The 13475-nt window shown below is 42.6% G+C and overlaps 1 protein-coding gene across 2 annotated transcripts in view; it reads right to left on the reverse strand.

The window, feature by feature from the left end:
* MRPS9 (mitochondrial ribosomal protein S9) overlaps positions 1-13475 on the reverse strand; it is a 100586-nt gene that overhangs the window by 27297 nt on the left and 59814 nt on the right. For both annotated transcript variants that reach the window (XM_073664753.1, XM_073664752.1), the window contains one exon: positions 10455-10534. In XM_073664753.1, coding sequence (XP_073520854.1) covers positions 10455-10534 — 80 coding nt within the window. The remainder of the gene's footprint in view (positions 1-10454; positions 10535-13475) is intronic.

The following is a 13475-nucleotide window of genomic DNA, read 5'->3' on the forward strand; positions in this document are numbered from 1 at the left end:
CATACAACAATCATTGATTAATATATGTAACGAATGTCATTTCACAGAAAACCTGCAGAAAAGCATGGTTACAACAAAAACAGTTTTTGGTGTAAATAGTCTAAAACATCCAGGAGTTTTCTCGATTCTCACGCTCTGTATTTGTCCATTTTTTTTTTATTTATTTTTTTTTTAAAGTCAGCGGTTCCTCTACAACAGTATTCTACTAGAACTATAGGTGCAAGAACTTCCTTTCTCCTCACTTTTCAACATGCAATGCCTGCCCAGAACTGAAAATCCACCTCTGTATTATAACTATTCATTATGACACACAGGAAAGCAGGAACATAGAAACAATGACATGTTCCTACCTCCTGTAATCACTCTCCTTGAGTGTCTGTCCATAGACATGGGTTAAAAGGAATCTGTCAGCATAATTTCACACCTCAAACTATTTATATGTGCAAGTAGCTCTTTCAAAGACAAGTTCAGTAATTCCTTTACATGGTCAGTAGGTTCCGCCATTACTGAGAAATCTGCATTTGAATTGATGTACAAATTAAGAGCTATTTGTAGATCTGAAGCCTCTGTCACTCCAGCTCTATTCTCCACCCAACACTGCCTCCTCCTGCTTGACTGACATCTCCTTTGCATGAAGTCACACAGCATAGTGGATGTCAAGCAGGAGGAGGCAGCGCTGGGCGAAGAATAGAGCTGGAGTGACAGAGGCTTCAGATCTACTATAGTTCTTGAGCCTCATTTGCATATCAATTCAAAAGCGATTTCTCAGTAACGCAGGAATGGACTGGCCATATAAAGGTATAGCTGGACCTGTCTATGAAAGGCCTACATGCAGATACAAATAGCTTAAGAGGGTGAAATCCTGCTGACAGATTCCCTTTAAACAGGCAGTGTACAGCTAGTTGGGCAGAAGGGAGGCACCAAGTCGCTGACACTTAAAGGGGTTGTCCAATACTTTAGAGTACCCCCCAATGTATCCCCCCGGGGTCCCCTAAGACTTTTTGTAAATACCTTCCGTTGCAGATAATACCTGTGAGCGGCGCTATCACTGGCCGCTCACAGGCATCACGTGACCCCCGGCTGCTGCCGGCTCTGACATCCGATGTCATCACGACAAGTGCTGTCAACAGCCGAGAGTCTTTTTCTTCTTGGTTCCACGGTCGATGCCAGGCTGTGGGCGCGTCACAACCCCCGCGTCACACCCGGCATCCACCGCGCGCTGTGCCTTTCCCCATTCATTGGGAAAGCGTGCGGTGGATGCTGGGTGTGACGCAAGAGGGGTAACCCCGCCCACAACCCAGCAGCCACCGCGGGGACTCCAGTGCTGAGTCACGCCTCACTTGTCGGGGTCACGTGATGCCTGTGAGCGGCCACAGATAGCGCTGCTCACAGGCATTATCTGCAACAGAAGGTTTTTACAAAAAGTCTTAGGGCCCCCGGGGGGATACATTGGGGAGGTAATCTAAAGTAATGGACAACTCCTTTAATTGATTTTTTGGGGGCTAAGACAACATAATTTTTAAATAAAATACTTTGCAGAATACGTAAATAATAATAAGATTACCTATTTAGCACATTTTCCATGTGACGGATCTCAAGTGTCAGCGGCTGGAACAACGGTCACGTGACAACAACAAGTATGTGATATGCACACTCCGTCTAGAACAAGACAAGATTGTTTCCGGTACGCTCCATGCAAGTATAGAGTGACTGCAGATTTGCCATTTTAGACCGGACAACCCCTTAAAAGAAGCACTCCCATGAATATTTTTATCCTCTTAATATATTGCAGTCATCATATAACAGTGTGTACTTACAATTGCTAATTTTTCCTTTCTACCCAGTTAATTCTTTTGTTTTCTTTGCTCTATGTAAACAGGAAGTCTTTTGTCCCTGCATTTATCATTCCCCTCCCGACCCAGCTGTTTCACTCCTCCCCCCGCCAGGGACTTTTGCAGTGACTTATTACTCAGACAGGGAAAATTGACCTCCTGTTACTACATAGAGCTTAGAAGGATTCAGCTATACAGCATGTTGTACTTACAATTGCTCCTTTTGCCCTTCTACCCAGTTAATTCTTCTTTTTTTGCATTAGGTCAATGACATCACGTGATTCTAACTGACTAGCTGAATCCTTCTAAGCTCTATGACAGGCTCTATTTCTATGTCAGCTCTATGTCTAAGCTCTATTGACAGGAGGTCAATTTTCCCTGTATGAGTCAATGGCCAGGGGAGGGGTGGAGCAGCTGGGTCAGGAGTTGAAGAGGGGAATGATAAATGCTGGGACAATAGACTTCCTGTTTCCACATAGAGCAGAGAAAAGAGAAGAATTATCTGGGTAGAATGAGCAATTGTAAGTACACAGCGCTATATAATATGATGATTGCAATATATTAAGAGGATACAAACTTTGATGGGAGTGCTTCTTTAAGTAGTCTTGAAAAGTCCTTTAAGTTGTGTGTATTTTATAAAGCTTCCACCAACCTGATAACCTAACCTCATCATGTCAACACTAAGGACTCTTTCAGAGGGGCATATTTTGCATGGAGTTTGCAAAAAGACTGCACGCTGATCCAATAGTAATCTTTGGGCCAGTGCACAGCAGGGATTTTCCAAATGGACCGATGGTGAGCATGCACTGCTCTACTCCATTATAAAAATAGCAGGCAGCACCTGAGCCCGTCCGTCATGCAGTGTACAGAGCCAGTCACATTTGATAAGTTCAGCGCTCATCTGAAAATAATTGAATGTGACTGGCTCGGTACACGTGTCCACGAAATAGACGGGTGCAGGAGCTGCCTGCTGCTTACATTGAACAGTTTGGATCGTAAATGCACTAGTAAATAAATTACAAATGGTCCATGTGTGGTCCGTTGTGGAAACGGACTGAAAATACATTTGTTTGAAAATACACCAAAAGGTACATTCTCAATTGATTTTCCATGGATTTTCAAGCAGAATAATCCACATAAAAAACCTCTTTGGTGAAGTTTATTTATTTATTTTTTTTTTTAAGAACACTTGTTTTTTGACATGGTTGTTGTGTAGTTTTTCATGCATTTTTAATTATAATGTGCGTTTTTTTGCTTCATTTCCACATCAAAATGCTTGCCGAACAACACATTACAACCCATGATAAGTACCGCTACAAAAATGTGCGCTTTGTTTGATGCCAGTGGATTTAAAGCACTTTCTAATGTGGAATTTGGTGCAGAATCAGCACAAAAAATGCATACAGAAAAACTGTGTAAACATACCTTAAGGCCTATGCCTGGACAACTCTTTGGCGAATAAGAGTTTTCTAATAATGAGCCGCTCACAAATGTCAGACAAGAGGAGGACAAGTCTATATGAAGAAAGCTACTATTCACCGAAAGTGAGGAGGCATTACAAAATGTCAGAAATGTCTCTGGAAAATAAATACAGATCCATAAGAATGTTAGTTTGGAGAGAGATATTGGAATTCAAATGGCTGTCTTAGGACTCCTACATTGGCACCCGTAATACATCCATTTATTATATGTATCTACATATATTCAGATGGCCACTGTGCAATGTTACATCTGCTCTGCATCAACTTTACTGGGCTTGAAATTATATGAACTCCAATTGCTGGCTAAGCTTGCTTTAGTTAAAAGTGTCGTCTCCTGAAAACAATCCTTACTCACTGTATTATGCATACAGTACATACATATATACAGTACAGACCAAAAGTTTGGACACCTTCTCATTTAAAGATTTTTCTGTATTTTCATGACTATGAAAATTGTACATTCATACTGAAGGCATCAAAACTATGAATTAACACATGTGGAATTATATGCTTAACAAAAAAGTGTGAAACAACTGAAAATATGTCTTATATTCTAGGTTCTTCAAAGTAGCCAGCTTTTCCTTTGATGACTGCTTTGCACACTCTTGGCATTCTCTTGATGAGCTTCAAGAGGTAGTCACCGGAAATGGTCTTCCAACAATCTTGAAGGAGTTCCCAGAGATGCTTAGCACTTGTTGGCCCTTTTGCCTTCATTCTGCGGTCCAGCGCATCCCAAAGCATCTCGATTGGCTTCAGGTCCGGTGACTGTGGAGGCCAGATCATCTGCCGCAGCACCCCATCACTCTCCTTCTTGGTCAAATAGCCCTTACACAGCCTGGAGGTGTGTTTTGGGGTCATTGTCCTGTTGAAAAATAAATGATGGTCCAACTAAACGTAAACTGGATGGAATAGCATGCCGCTGCAAGATGCTGTGGTAGCCATGCTGGTTCAGCATGCCTTCAATTTTGAATAAATCCCCAACAGTGTCACCAGCAAAGCACCCCCACACCATCACACCTCCTCCTCCATGCTTCACGGTGGGAACCAGGCATGTAGAGTCCATCCGTTCACCTTTTCTGCGTCGCACAAAGACACGGTGGTTGGAACCAAAGATCTCAAATTTGAACTCATCAGACCAAAGCACAGATTTCCACTGGTCTAATGTCCATTCCTTGTGTTCTTTAGCCCAAACAAGTCTCTTCTGCTTGTTGCCTGTCCTTAGCAGTGGTTTCCTAGCAGCTATTTTACCATGAAGGCCTGCTGCACAAAGTCTCCTCTTAACAGTTGTTGTAGAGATGTGTCTGCTGCTAGAACTCTGTGTGGCATTGACCTGGTCTGTAATCTAAGCTGCTGTTAACCAGCGATTTCTGAGGCTGGTGACTCGGATAAACTTATCCTCAGAAGCAGAGATGACTCTTGGTCTTCCTTTCCTGGGGCGGTCCTCATCTGAGCCAGTTTCTCTGTAGCGCTTGATGGTTTTTGCAACTGCACTTGGGGACACTTTCAAAGTTTTCCCAATTTTTCAGACTGACTGACCTTCATTTCTTAAAGTAATGATGGCCACTCGTTTTTCTTTACTTAGAATTTGTATTATGGCAAGAAAAAAGCAGCTAACAGTCTATTCAGTACGACTATCAGCTGTGTATTCACTAGACTTCTGCATAACACAACTGATGGTCCCAACCCCATTTATAAGGCAAGAAATCCCACTTATTAAACCTGACAGGGCACACCTGTGAAGTGAAAACCATTTCCGGTGACTACCTCTTGAAGCTCATCAAGAGAATGCCAAGAGTGTGCAAAGCAGTCATCAAAGCAAAAGGTGGCTACTTTGAAGAACCTAGAATATAAGACATATTTTCAGTTTCACACTTTTTTGTTAAGTATATAATTCCACATGTGTTAATTCATAGTTTTGATGCCTTCAGTGTGAATGTACAATTTCCATAGTTAAGAAAATACAGAAAAATCTTTAAATGAGAAGGTGTGTCCAAACGTTTGGTCTGTACTGTATATATATACATATACACACATATATACATACATATATATATACATAGACATGCACATGCATTAAAAAAAAAAAGTGTATGAATGAGAAGGTGACTTCTTTTATTGTGACCATAATCCCAGCAGGTTGGATGTCGGATACTTTAAAGCATTCAGTCTTATATATGATGTACTTCGAGGTGTTGGGGTTAAATGGTTCTGAAGCACAAGCACTACAAATAAAAGCTTTATTCCTTCCAAAATGTGTAATTTCTTTATTATGATGGAATGCAACAAACACATCTTGCCCTTGGGTTGCTCTGTTTCAGCCAAAACAAATGCAAATGGCTTGTGGGATGACAGCTGTTTGATAAGGCCTCGACAAGACCTGCATACTAGACTTTTTCTATTTTTTTTCCCTATGAAACTTGGGATGAGAGGCGGAAGGCAGGAAGAGAATTAATGTAGCATACAGTCTAAAGGCAATGCTACAACCGTGATTAAGTAGAAAAGTTAAAAGGCACAGATTTTCCACAGCCTCGCTGCGTGCAACCCATCCGTGTAACGAGTTGACAGGCCTAGCGCGTCCTCTCCATCATCCACTCCGACAGCTAAAACGCAGCACTGCATCCTTTTTCAGAGGAAATTTGCGTCTGCACCATGAAGCGTTGTACATTATTTCTTAGCACTGCGGGGGGCTGAAGTCCATATGGAACCTTCACAAATATTACCACAGATCAAACCGGCGGCATCTCCAGGCAGATTTGACATACCTATTTAAATGAACAGCAGGGGTCCTGCGGCTGCCGGAGGCTGAGCAGGAGAGAAAACCTCTGTGGAAAGTGTGCTGCAGCTCCATTACTCAGCAAAGGCACACTCTGCATTTATCACCCCTTTCATTTCTGCCAGGGCACAAAAACTCATTTGCTCAAGGTCAACGATAACAACAGAACTTACATTAAAAAACATATTATATACACATTTATGTGTCTAGTAAGGAAAAAGGTACAGACCTTACACAGGCTCAAATATGGCACACGGCTATTCTCATAAGTACGTAATTACTGGATATGTAAAATGCCCATGACACCTTATTTTCTACATATGACTCGGCTGAAACACACAAGCCGGCAGAGGTGGCTGATGCAGAATCCCCCAGGCACCCGGGTGGGATATTCTGCGCAACGCTTGCTTAACCCTTTGTGTCCTGCACTAATAGTCACTACCAGTTACAGGGAGATGGGTCACAACTTGAAACTGCTAGGTGACAGTTCCCAAAACTCTTCCGAGTCAGCCGATGTTGCTGCATTTGGCTTCATCGATTTTTTATTCAAAAAGTTTTTCAAATTTATCGCCTATTTTTTTCGTTCATATCACAATTGACTGCTCTAACTGATGAAAATGTGCCGAAAATTTGTCAAGCCATTCTGGAAGATCTCCTTCAGCCAAAGAACTCGTGGAGTTGACTGGAAATTCATGGAGCTCCTATCAGTGAATTTTAATGGAGGAATTTGGAATGAAATCACAGATTATAATAGAAGTGTATAGTATTTAAACAATTTCACCGAAAACATTAATGGAATTAATGGCGCTATATAAGTATATTGTAAGGCAGCGCTAGTCATCATAATGGGGGATACTCGCTTCGCTGCGACAATCAATGCACACGTGCAATGTCTTTCCGTTTTTAAACAATGCTCAGCAGTTTATTACTTTATAAACCGCATATGACCGGGTCCAACTCAGTGGCACGCCGACACACATATATATAATATTCACGAGCCAAGTGACACACCGGCCCACTTGCTCCAGGTACAGCCTTCAGCAAGGTAATAACATAGCAATGTCCATATAACACAGGGTATTACCCTTTGCCGGGTTTAGCTGCTGCAGTCCATTTAATCCGCCACCACTGTGGCTTTGCGGCTTCCCAGGTGGGGGTCTCCAGCCGTCGTTCCCTCAAAGGCCACTGACATCCACACAGGATCCAGGCTCTGCCTTTCAGGACTCTTCCTCAATAATCCGCCACCACTGTGGCTTTGCGGCTTCCCAGGTGGGGGGTCTCTAGCAGTCGTTCCCTCAAAGGCCACTGACATCCACACAGGATCCAGGCTCTGCCTTTCAGGCACCAGGCTTCACTCGGCCTCACTAGGCCTCACACGGTCGGTGTCCCACACACACGGGAACAGGCCTTACGCCTCTCTCACAGAACACACCTGTCTCCCATCAAGCAGGGTTTATATATGCATCCCGTGCACACACACACATACTGACAGGACCTTGCTGATGTCACAGTCATGTGATCAGACAGACATTCTGTGCGCGCAGGACCTGTGCTATGTCACAGTCATGTAAAAACACATCCTGGACCATTACCGTAATGCCAGCAAGTCGCTGCATTACAATATATAGATGGATATATCTACCTATCTATATATACCGTAGATATAATTTTACACATACACAAGGGGTTACCCAGAATAAATACAAATCTGCTGTGAGGTGGGGACAGTTTAGGGCATTGCCCCTTCCCCATTTTATGGTTATCTCTTTTGGGGCTGAGAGTTTTCTCTGGCCTTTTTAATCATTTTTGGTGTTTTTTGAGGGGCAGTAATATTCTATTTTTAATGATACCAATAAACATAAATTTTAGGTGTATTTTTTTTCGGTGAAATTGAGGAATTTGGCATGTAACCAGTTGCAGCAAATGCAGTGCCTTAGTTGCTCACTAATGACCAGACAGACATATTGACTGACCGAGAACGAAGAGTACGTTGAAGGAGACTGGAGTTTTAAAATGTACAAATAAATACACTTTTTTTGTAAATGATTTCCAGTTTCTTTTGGGTATCCCCTCGTAATAAGGGCAATTTGCACACAGTGCGTTTTTTCCGTGCAGAAATGGGCCAAAAAAGCATTGCATACCTTATCCCATGACTGCCTATGACACTTTGCAAATTCTGTGCACATGATCAGGATTTTTCCTGACTGAATTTCATGTGCAGAAAAAGAAGCAGCATGTCCATTCTTTTTGCATTTTTGCCTGCGTTTTTCCAATACAATGCATTGTTAAAAACGCATGGCAAATCCGCAGTTAAAAACGCATGAAAACGCATAAAAATCACTGTGGATTTTGCGCAGAGTTTTTGCTGCCAAAATATGCAGAAACGCTGCAGAAATTTCAAATTTTAAAGATTTACTCTCATCTTAGCTTTACATGGCCGATATAGAAATAACTTCATCCTGCTCCCACCACAATAGCTGGAGTTACGGAATCAGCTGAGACCGACTGAGCTATGAAGGTTGATTAAATGGGTTGTCCGGCATTGGGATACAAGTCAGCAGTCACTATGTGTCTACATCACTCTATGTGACTGCAGACTTACGAATCACGCGCAGTGAGGTTTCTCCGGTGTTGCCACTGGGATCGGCGGTCATGTGACCGCAAGTACGTGATTTGCATACTTCCAGCCACATTCTGAATAGACGTGTCCGACTTTACTCAATGCACTTGCATTGAGCAAGGCTGCGCACATCCAGTCGGCACATGACCGCATGCACGAAAATAGCATAGAGTAACTGCAGACTTGTACCCTAATACTGCAGACTTTAACCATTTAAATGGAACCCATAATGTCTCCAAACACAATTAACTTGCAGATAGAAGTTTAATAGCGATACAATGCTGCCTGACCCCCTTACAGAAGGTGTGGCTACCAGAAGAAAATTAACTTTATTCCTCCAGGTGGTCATAGGGGCGTGCCCAGAGCGGCTTCATTCACCGCTTAGTATACAGTAAGCGGCGAGTGTAAGCATGCCCCGGCATTTTGACCAACAGCTCTTTCTGCACGGCGAGTGTTGGGGAGTGCGCACACCCGCCGCTCACCGTATACTACCTGGTGACTGAAGCAGCTTCAGGTACGCCTCTATGACTCAAAGTCGGTGGCTCTCGGGAGGAATAAAGTTCATCTTTTCCCAATAGCTGCACTTTCAGGGCAGCTGACCGATATCATTGTAACGCTATTAACCTGCAGATTAGCCCTATTTCTGCAGGTTTACAGCATTTGGGGACATGACTGTCTTTTGTTAACTCCTATAGGAATGAATGGGAGTTACAGAATCATCGTAGCACATTCTTTTCTAAGGGACATATGAAAACAGTGTTGCAAGCCGTAGAAACGCCACCTCCGGTTGTCAGAGCTAAATGGAGTTATTCCTGTGTCAGCCATAGTAGGCAGAGTGGATAATAACCCCTTAACTGAAGAAGTATGATAATACAGGGAAAAAAAATCCACGATCTCGCCCACTGAAGTTAGTATACAAGTTAGATGTGCAACATGTGCCCAAAGCCTATAAACAGGTATACCAAGTCCTGAGGAGCCATTCTTTATGGAGTGTTTTACCACTAGAACCAGCGCACCAGTCTTTTTAAGCAATGTTTAAGCATGGCAAACTGTACGTTGCATTGGTTTATGCATAATATTGAGCACGGCAAACTGTACTTTGTATTGGTTTATGCATAACACTGTTTGTTCTTGTATACTTGTGAAATAAAACCACCACCCTCAAAAGGGAGTGTTACAGGACTGAAAGTGTTAATCCTTATAAAGATGTAAGAGAATAATTAGCTTAACAAGTCCTTTAAGTAACCTATATGAACCAAAAATAGATGCAGATTATAAAGCACGAGAATGTCAAGTGTTCTTACAGACTCTGGCGAGATTCACACAATGAGGATTTCGGCGCTCAGGCGAACTATAAAAACTATGCACCACATTCATTACCAAGGTGCATACTCCATGTAGTACAAAAAAGTCACAAATATGCTGCTATATCTGCCCCAATATGTAGTAGTGAAGGGTAAATTCAGCCAGAAGACGCGCATACAGAAGTAATAAGTATGCATACTGTGTATATACCAAACAGGTCACACACGTAGCCCCGTCCACCCAGTGATGATCAATAGAGGAGAGATGAGAATTCTCTGGCCAATATCACCATGAAATCGGCCCACTAAGCTTTTCATGGCATTTATCTATTGTCTTGGAAGTAAAAAGGAAAGGCCCAGAGTCTATTTGATGGGAGTCCCTGGTGAGATTTAATGCTTTGGCTCGCAGTTCACACAATTTATCATAGCACATAAGATACTCACGTGCAGTAATGAGTAAAACGCCTGCTTGCCAGTATAAAATAGAAAGTGGAACGGACGCTTGTCTCCTCCCCACTGAATTGCTGTTGGAGAAAAAATGTAAGTTAAAGACATTGACTAAACAGAGGTGTTAATTAGTCGGGTTATTTACAGAAGTAGCTTACAATAATTTAGTAGAATAATTTAGGGTAAGTGGAAGACCATGGTAAAAGGGGTCCTACATTTTATTTATCACATATACTGCTCTTAAGCCCTCCATACATATTAGACTAATGCTGACCGAGCCCACCGATAACAATGGATTCGGATGATAGTCTAATGTGCTTGGGGGTCCCGGAAATAGATTTTTGGGAGACTTAAGGAGACAGATTGTCAGATTTTGGACGGCTGATCTATTACATCTCCTGAATATAAGCCGTAGTCAGAGATGTCTTGAAGAGAACACAGGAGCACCTAGAAGATCAAGCACGCTTGTGTATTGGACAGTCGGGTGAGATAACTGCTAGCTGAACGATTAACCATGTAATGTGTATGGGGGGCTTCAGCCTCATCTTTACTGCCAGGGAAACATTTGGTGGAGTTGAGAACCACAGGTTTTTAATATTAGACGGACCAGATGTAGTTATCTTTTAGACCACTGTGAGTGGCATCCACTGTGTTAGTATAACTTTTGGATCACTACCTGCTGCACTTTTCTATGTAGCCTAGCACCATAAAGATATATACTGTGCAGCATACAATTTATACAATGACAATCTATAGCTAACCTCTAGCATACAGTCCCATCATCAGAGGGATCAATGAGAAGCATTCCCAGAACATACAAGAAAAGGATCTCAATGAAAAATGGAAGTCTGTTGGGGCAACACTGGCAGGGATGAGCTCCTGCATAGATCTGTATTATTACAGTGCTCATATGGGCACTGAAGCCCACAAGTTACAATGGCGCTCCTGCACTAAACTCTGCCTTTTAACCTCATCTATGCCATGGTCAAAACAAAAAGGAATGCCCCCTTGTAAATATTTAAAGAGAATCTGTCAGCAGGCTTTCGCTATGTAATGTGAAGGCAGCATGCTGTAGGGGTTATAACAGATTTCAGCGATGCCTCTCTTATCCAGCTCAGTGCTGTTGTTTACTTGCAATAATTGTCTTCTCACCAGGAGATTAGCATTGCTGTGACACAGCAGTGAGTGCCTCCTGGTCCAGCAAAGCCCCCTCCTGTGATCTGCACCTCACTGTCTATAGACCTTGTATATACAGAGCCTGGTGTGGACAGGGGAACCTTTCTCAGCTCTGCTGCATTGCTAAATCTTGAAGCTCTGATTGTGTCAAAACAGCTGCACCCAGTAATATAAGTGCTACACAGTGATGAGAAAGTGTGGTCGCCACTCAAGTGACATCGGGGTGCTCGGGTACATATTGAGCACCATGCTCAGAGTCCCCGCCCCGCATGTTTCTCTGCTGTTAGACATCCATTAAACATGCGCGGATTGCCTGCCATACACTGTAATGCCGTAGCCATCAGCATTACTGTGTATGGCAGGCAATCCCCAGGAACTTGAGAATGGCGCTCATGCACCCACGATACTCAATACATACCCGAGCACACAGATGTCACTCGAGTGGCGAGCATGATCGTTCATCACTAGTAATACATCATGGGATTCAGGGTCTCTTTCTCCACATCAGGCTGCACTCAGATGAGGTAGCAAAAACTCTGACAGATTCCCTTTAAGTCACTTCAATGTACATGAATTGCAAAGCCAGGTACAGCCCATGGATAGGAATGTAGGAAAACAGAAGACCATTGATAAGATTTGATCAGATGGGCCGGTTACTCTGTGGATTTTTATTATTATTGTGGATGTGATTTGTCAAAATATATGTTAAAAATCCACAAAGAATCTGTGCAGAGATTAAGGACCTGTTCACACTGTTTCTGCAGTGCGTCCAGGGGTTCTGTCTAAATCCCCTTAAAAACGGGTTTCATGGCATTAACCTCTGACGGAGCCATAAACTGCAATGACACGCAAAGTTCCAATGAACTCTGCGATTTTTTTTCTTTTTTTTTTTTAAGTGTCCATCTTTTCAAGTGGCCAAAAAAACAGTCAGTATTTTTTCTCAGGAGTGGGAGCCAAAACCAGGTGAGGAACAATCAGAGAAAAGATATAATAGAAACAAGTCCCCAATTCTGCATTTATCATCCACTCCTGGTTTTGGCTCCCACTCCTGAGAAAAAATACTGACCATATACTGACCAAATACTGATAGTGGAGCCGTGGCCTTAAAGAGACTCAGTCAGCAGGTTTTTGTTACCTAATCTAAGAGCAGCATGATGTAGAGACAGAAACCCGATTCCAGCAATGTGTCACTTTTTTGGCTGCTTGCTGTAGTTTTGATAAAACACTTATTAGCAGGATATCATCACTAGCAAACCCTCTGCCATGTAGTTCTCCATATTCATGAGCTCTATATAACCCCACCACTGATTGACAACTTACTGCCTGCCTATGCACAGTGCACACAGCACAGAAAGCTGCCTATCAGTGGTAAGGGCGAGATTATATAGACCTCAATAATCAGAGAGCAGCAAGATCTGCAGCAGATAAAACAGTGATTTAAAAAGAACAGCAGCAATCCGCCTATTGAGTGATATATTGCTGGAACCAGGGTCTCTTTCCCTACATGATACTAATCTTAGAATGCGTAGCCAAAATCTGGTGACAGATTTCCTTTAAGGGTATTGAGACAGAATTCCTGAGTGCACTGCAGAAACGCAGTGTGAACAGAGCCTCATCTGTGGTGCATTTATTAGCTTCTCAGCATGTCAATTTAGGCTGTGGATTTCCCCATGAGTTCTACACTCACATTGCATAGGATAAAACACAGAGAAAATGCAAAGTCCATAACAAATCCACATGTAACACTCTTGGACTTTTCATTTTGAAAGTATATTCCGTGTGGACATACACTCAAGTAGATTTTCCACATAAACAAGATTTATCAGCTTTAGTGTATCTCCC

The sequence above is a fragment of the Phyllobates terribilis genome, unplaced genomic scaffold (assembly GCF_046119375.1).
Source record: "Phyllobates terribilis strain yellow unplaced genomic scaffold, ASM4611937v1 Scaffold_2__4_contigs__length_985480577, whole genome shotgun sequence".
NCBI lineage: Eukaryota > Metazoa > Chordata > Amphibia > Anura > Dendrobatidae > Phyllobates > Phyllobates terribilis.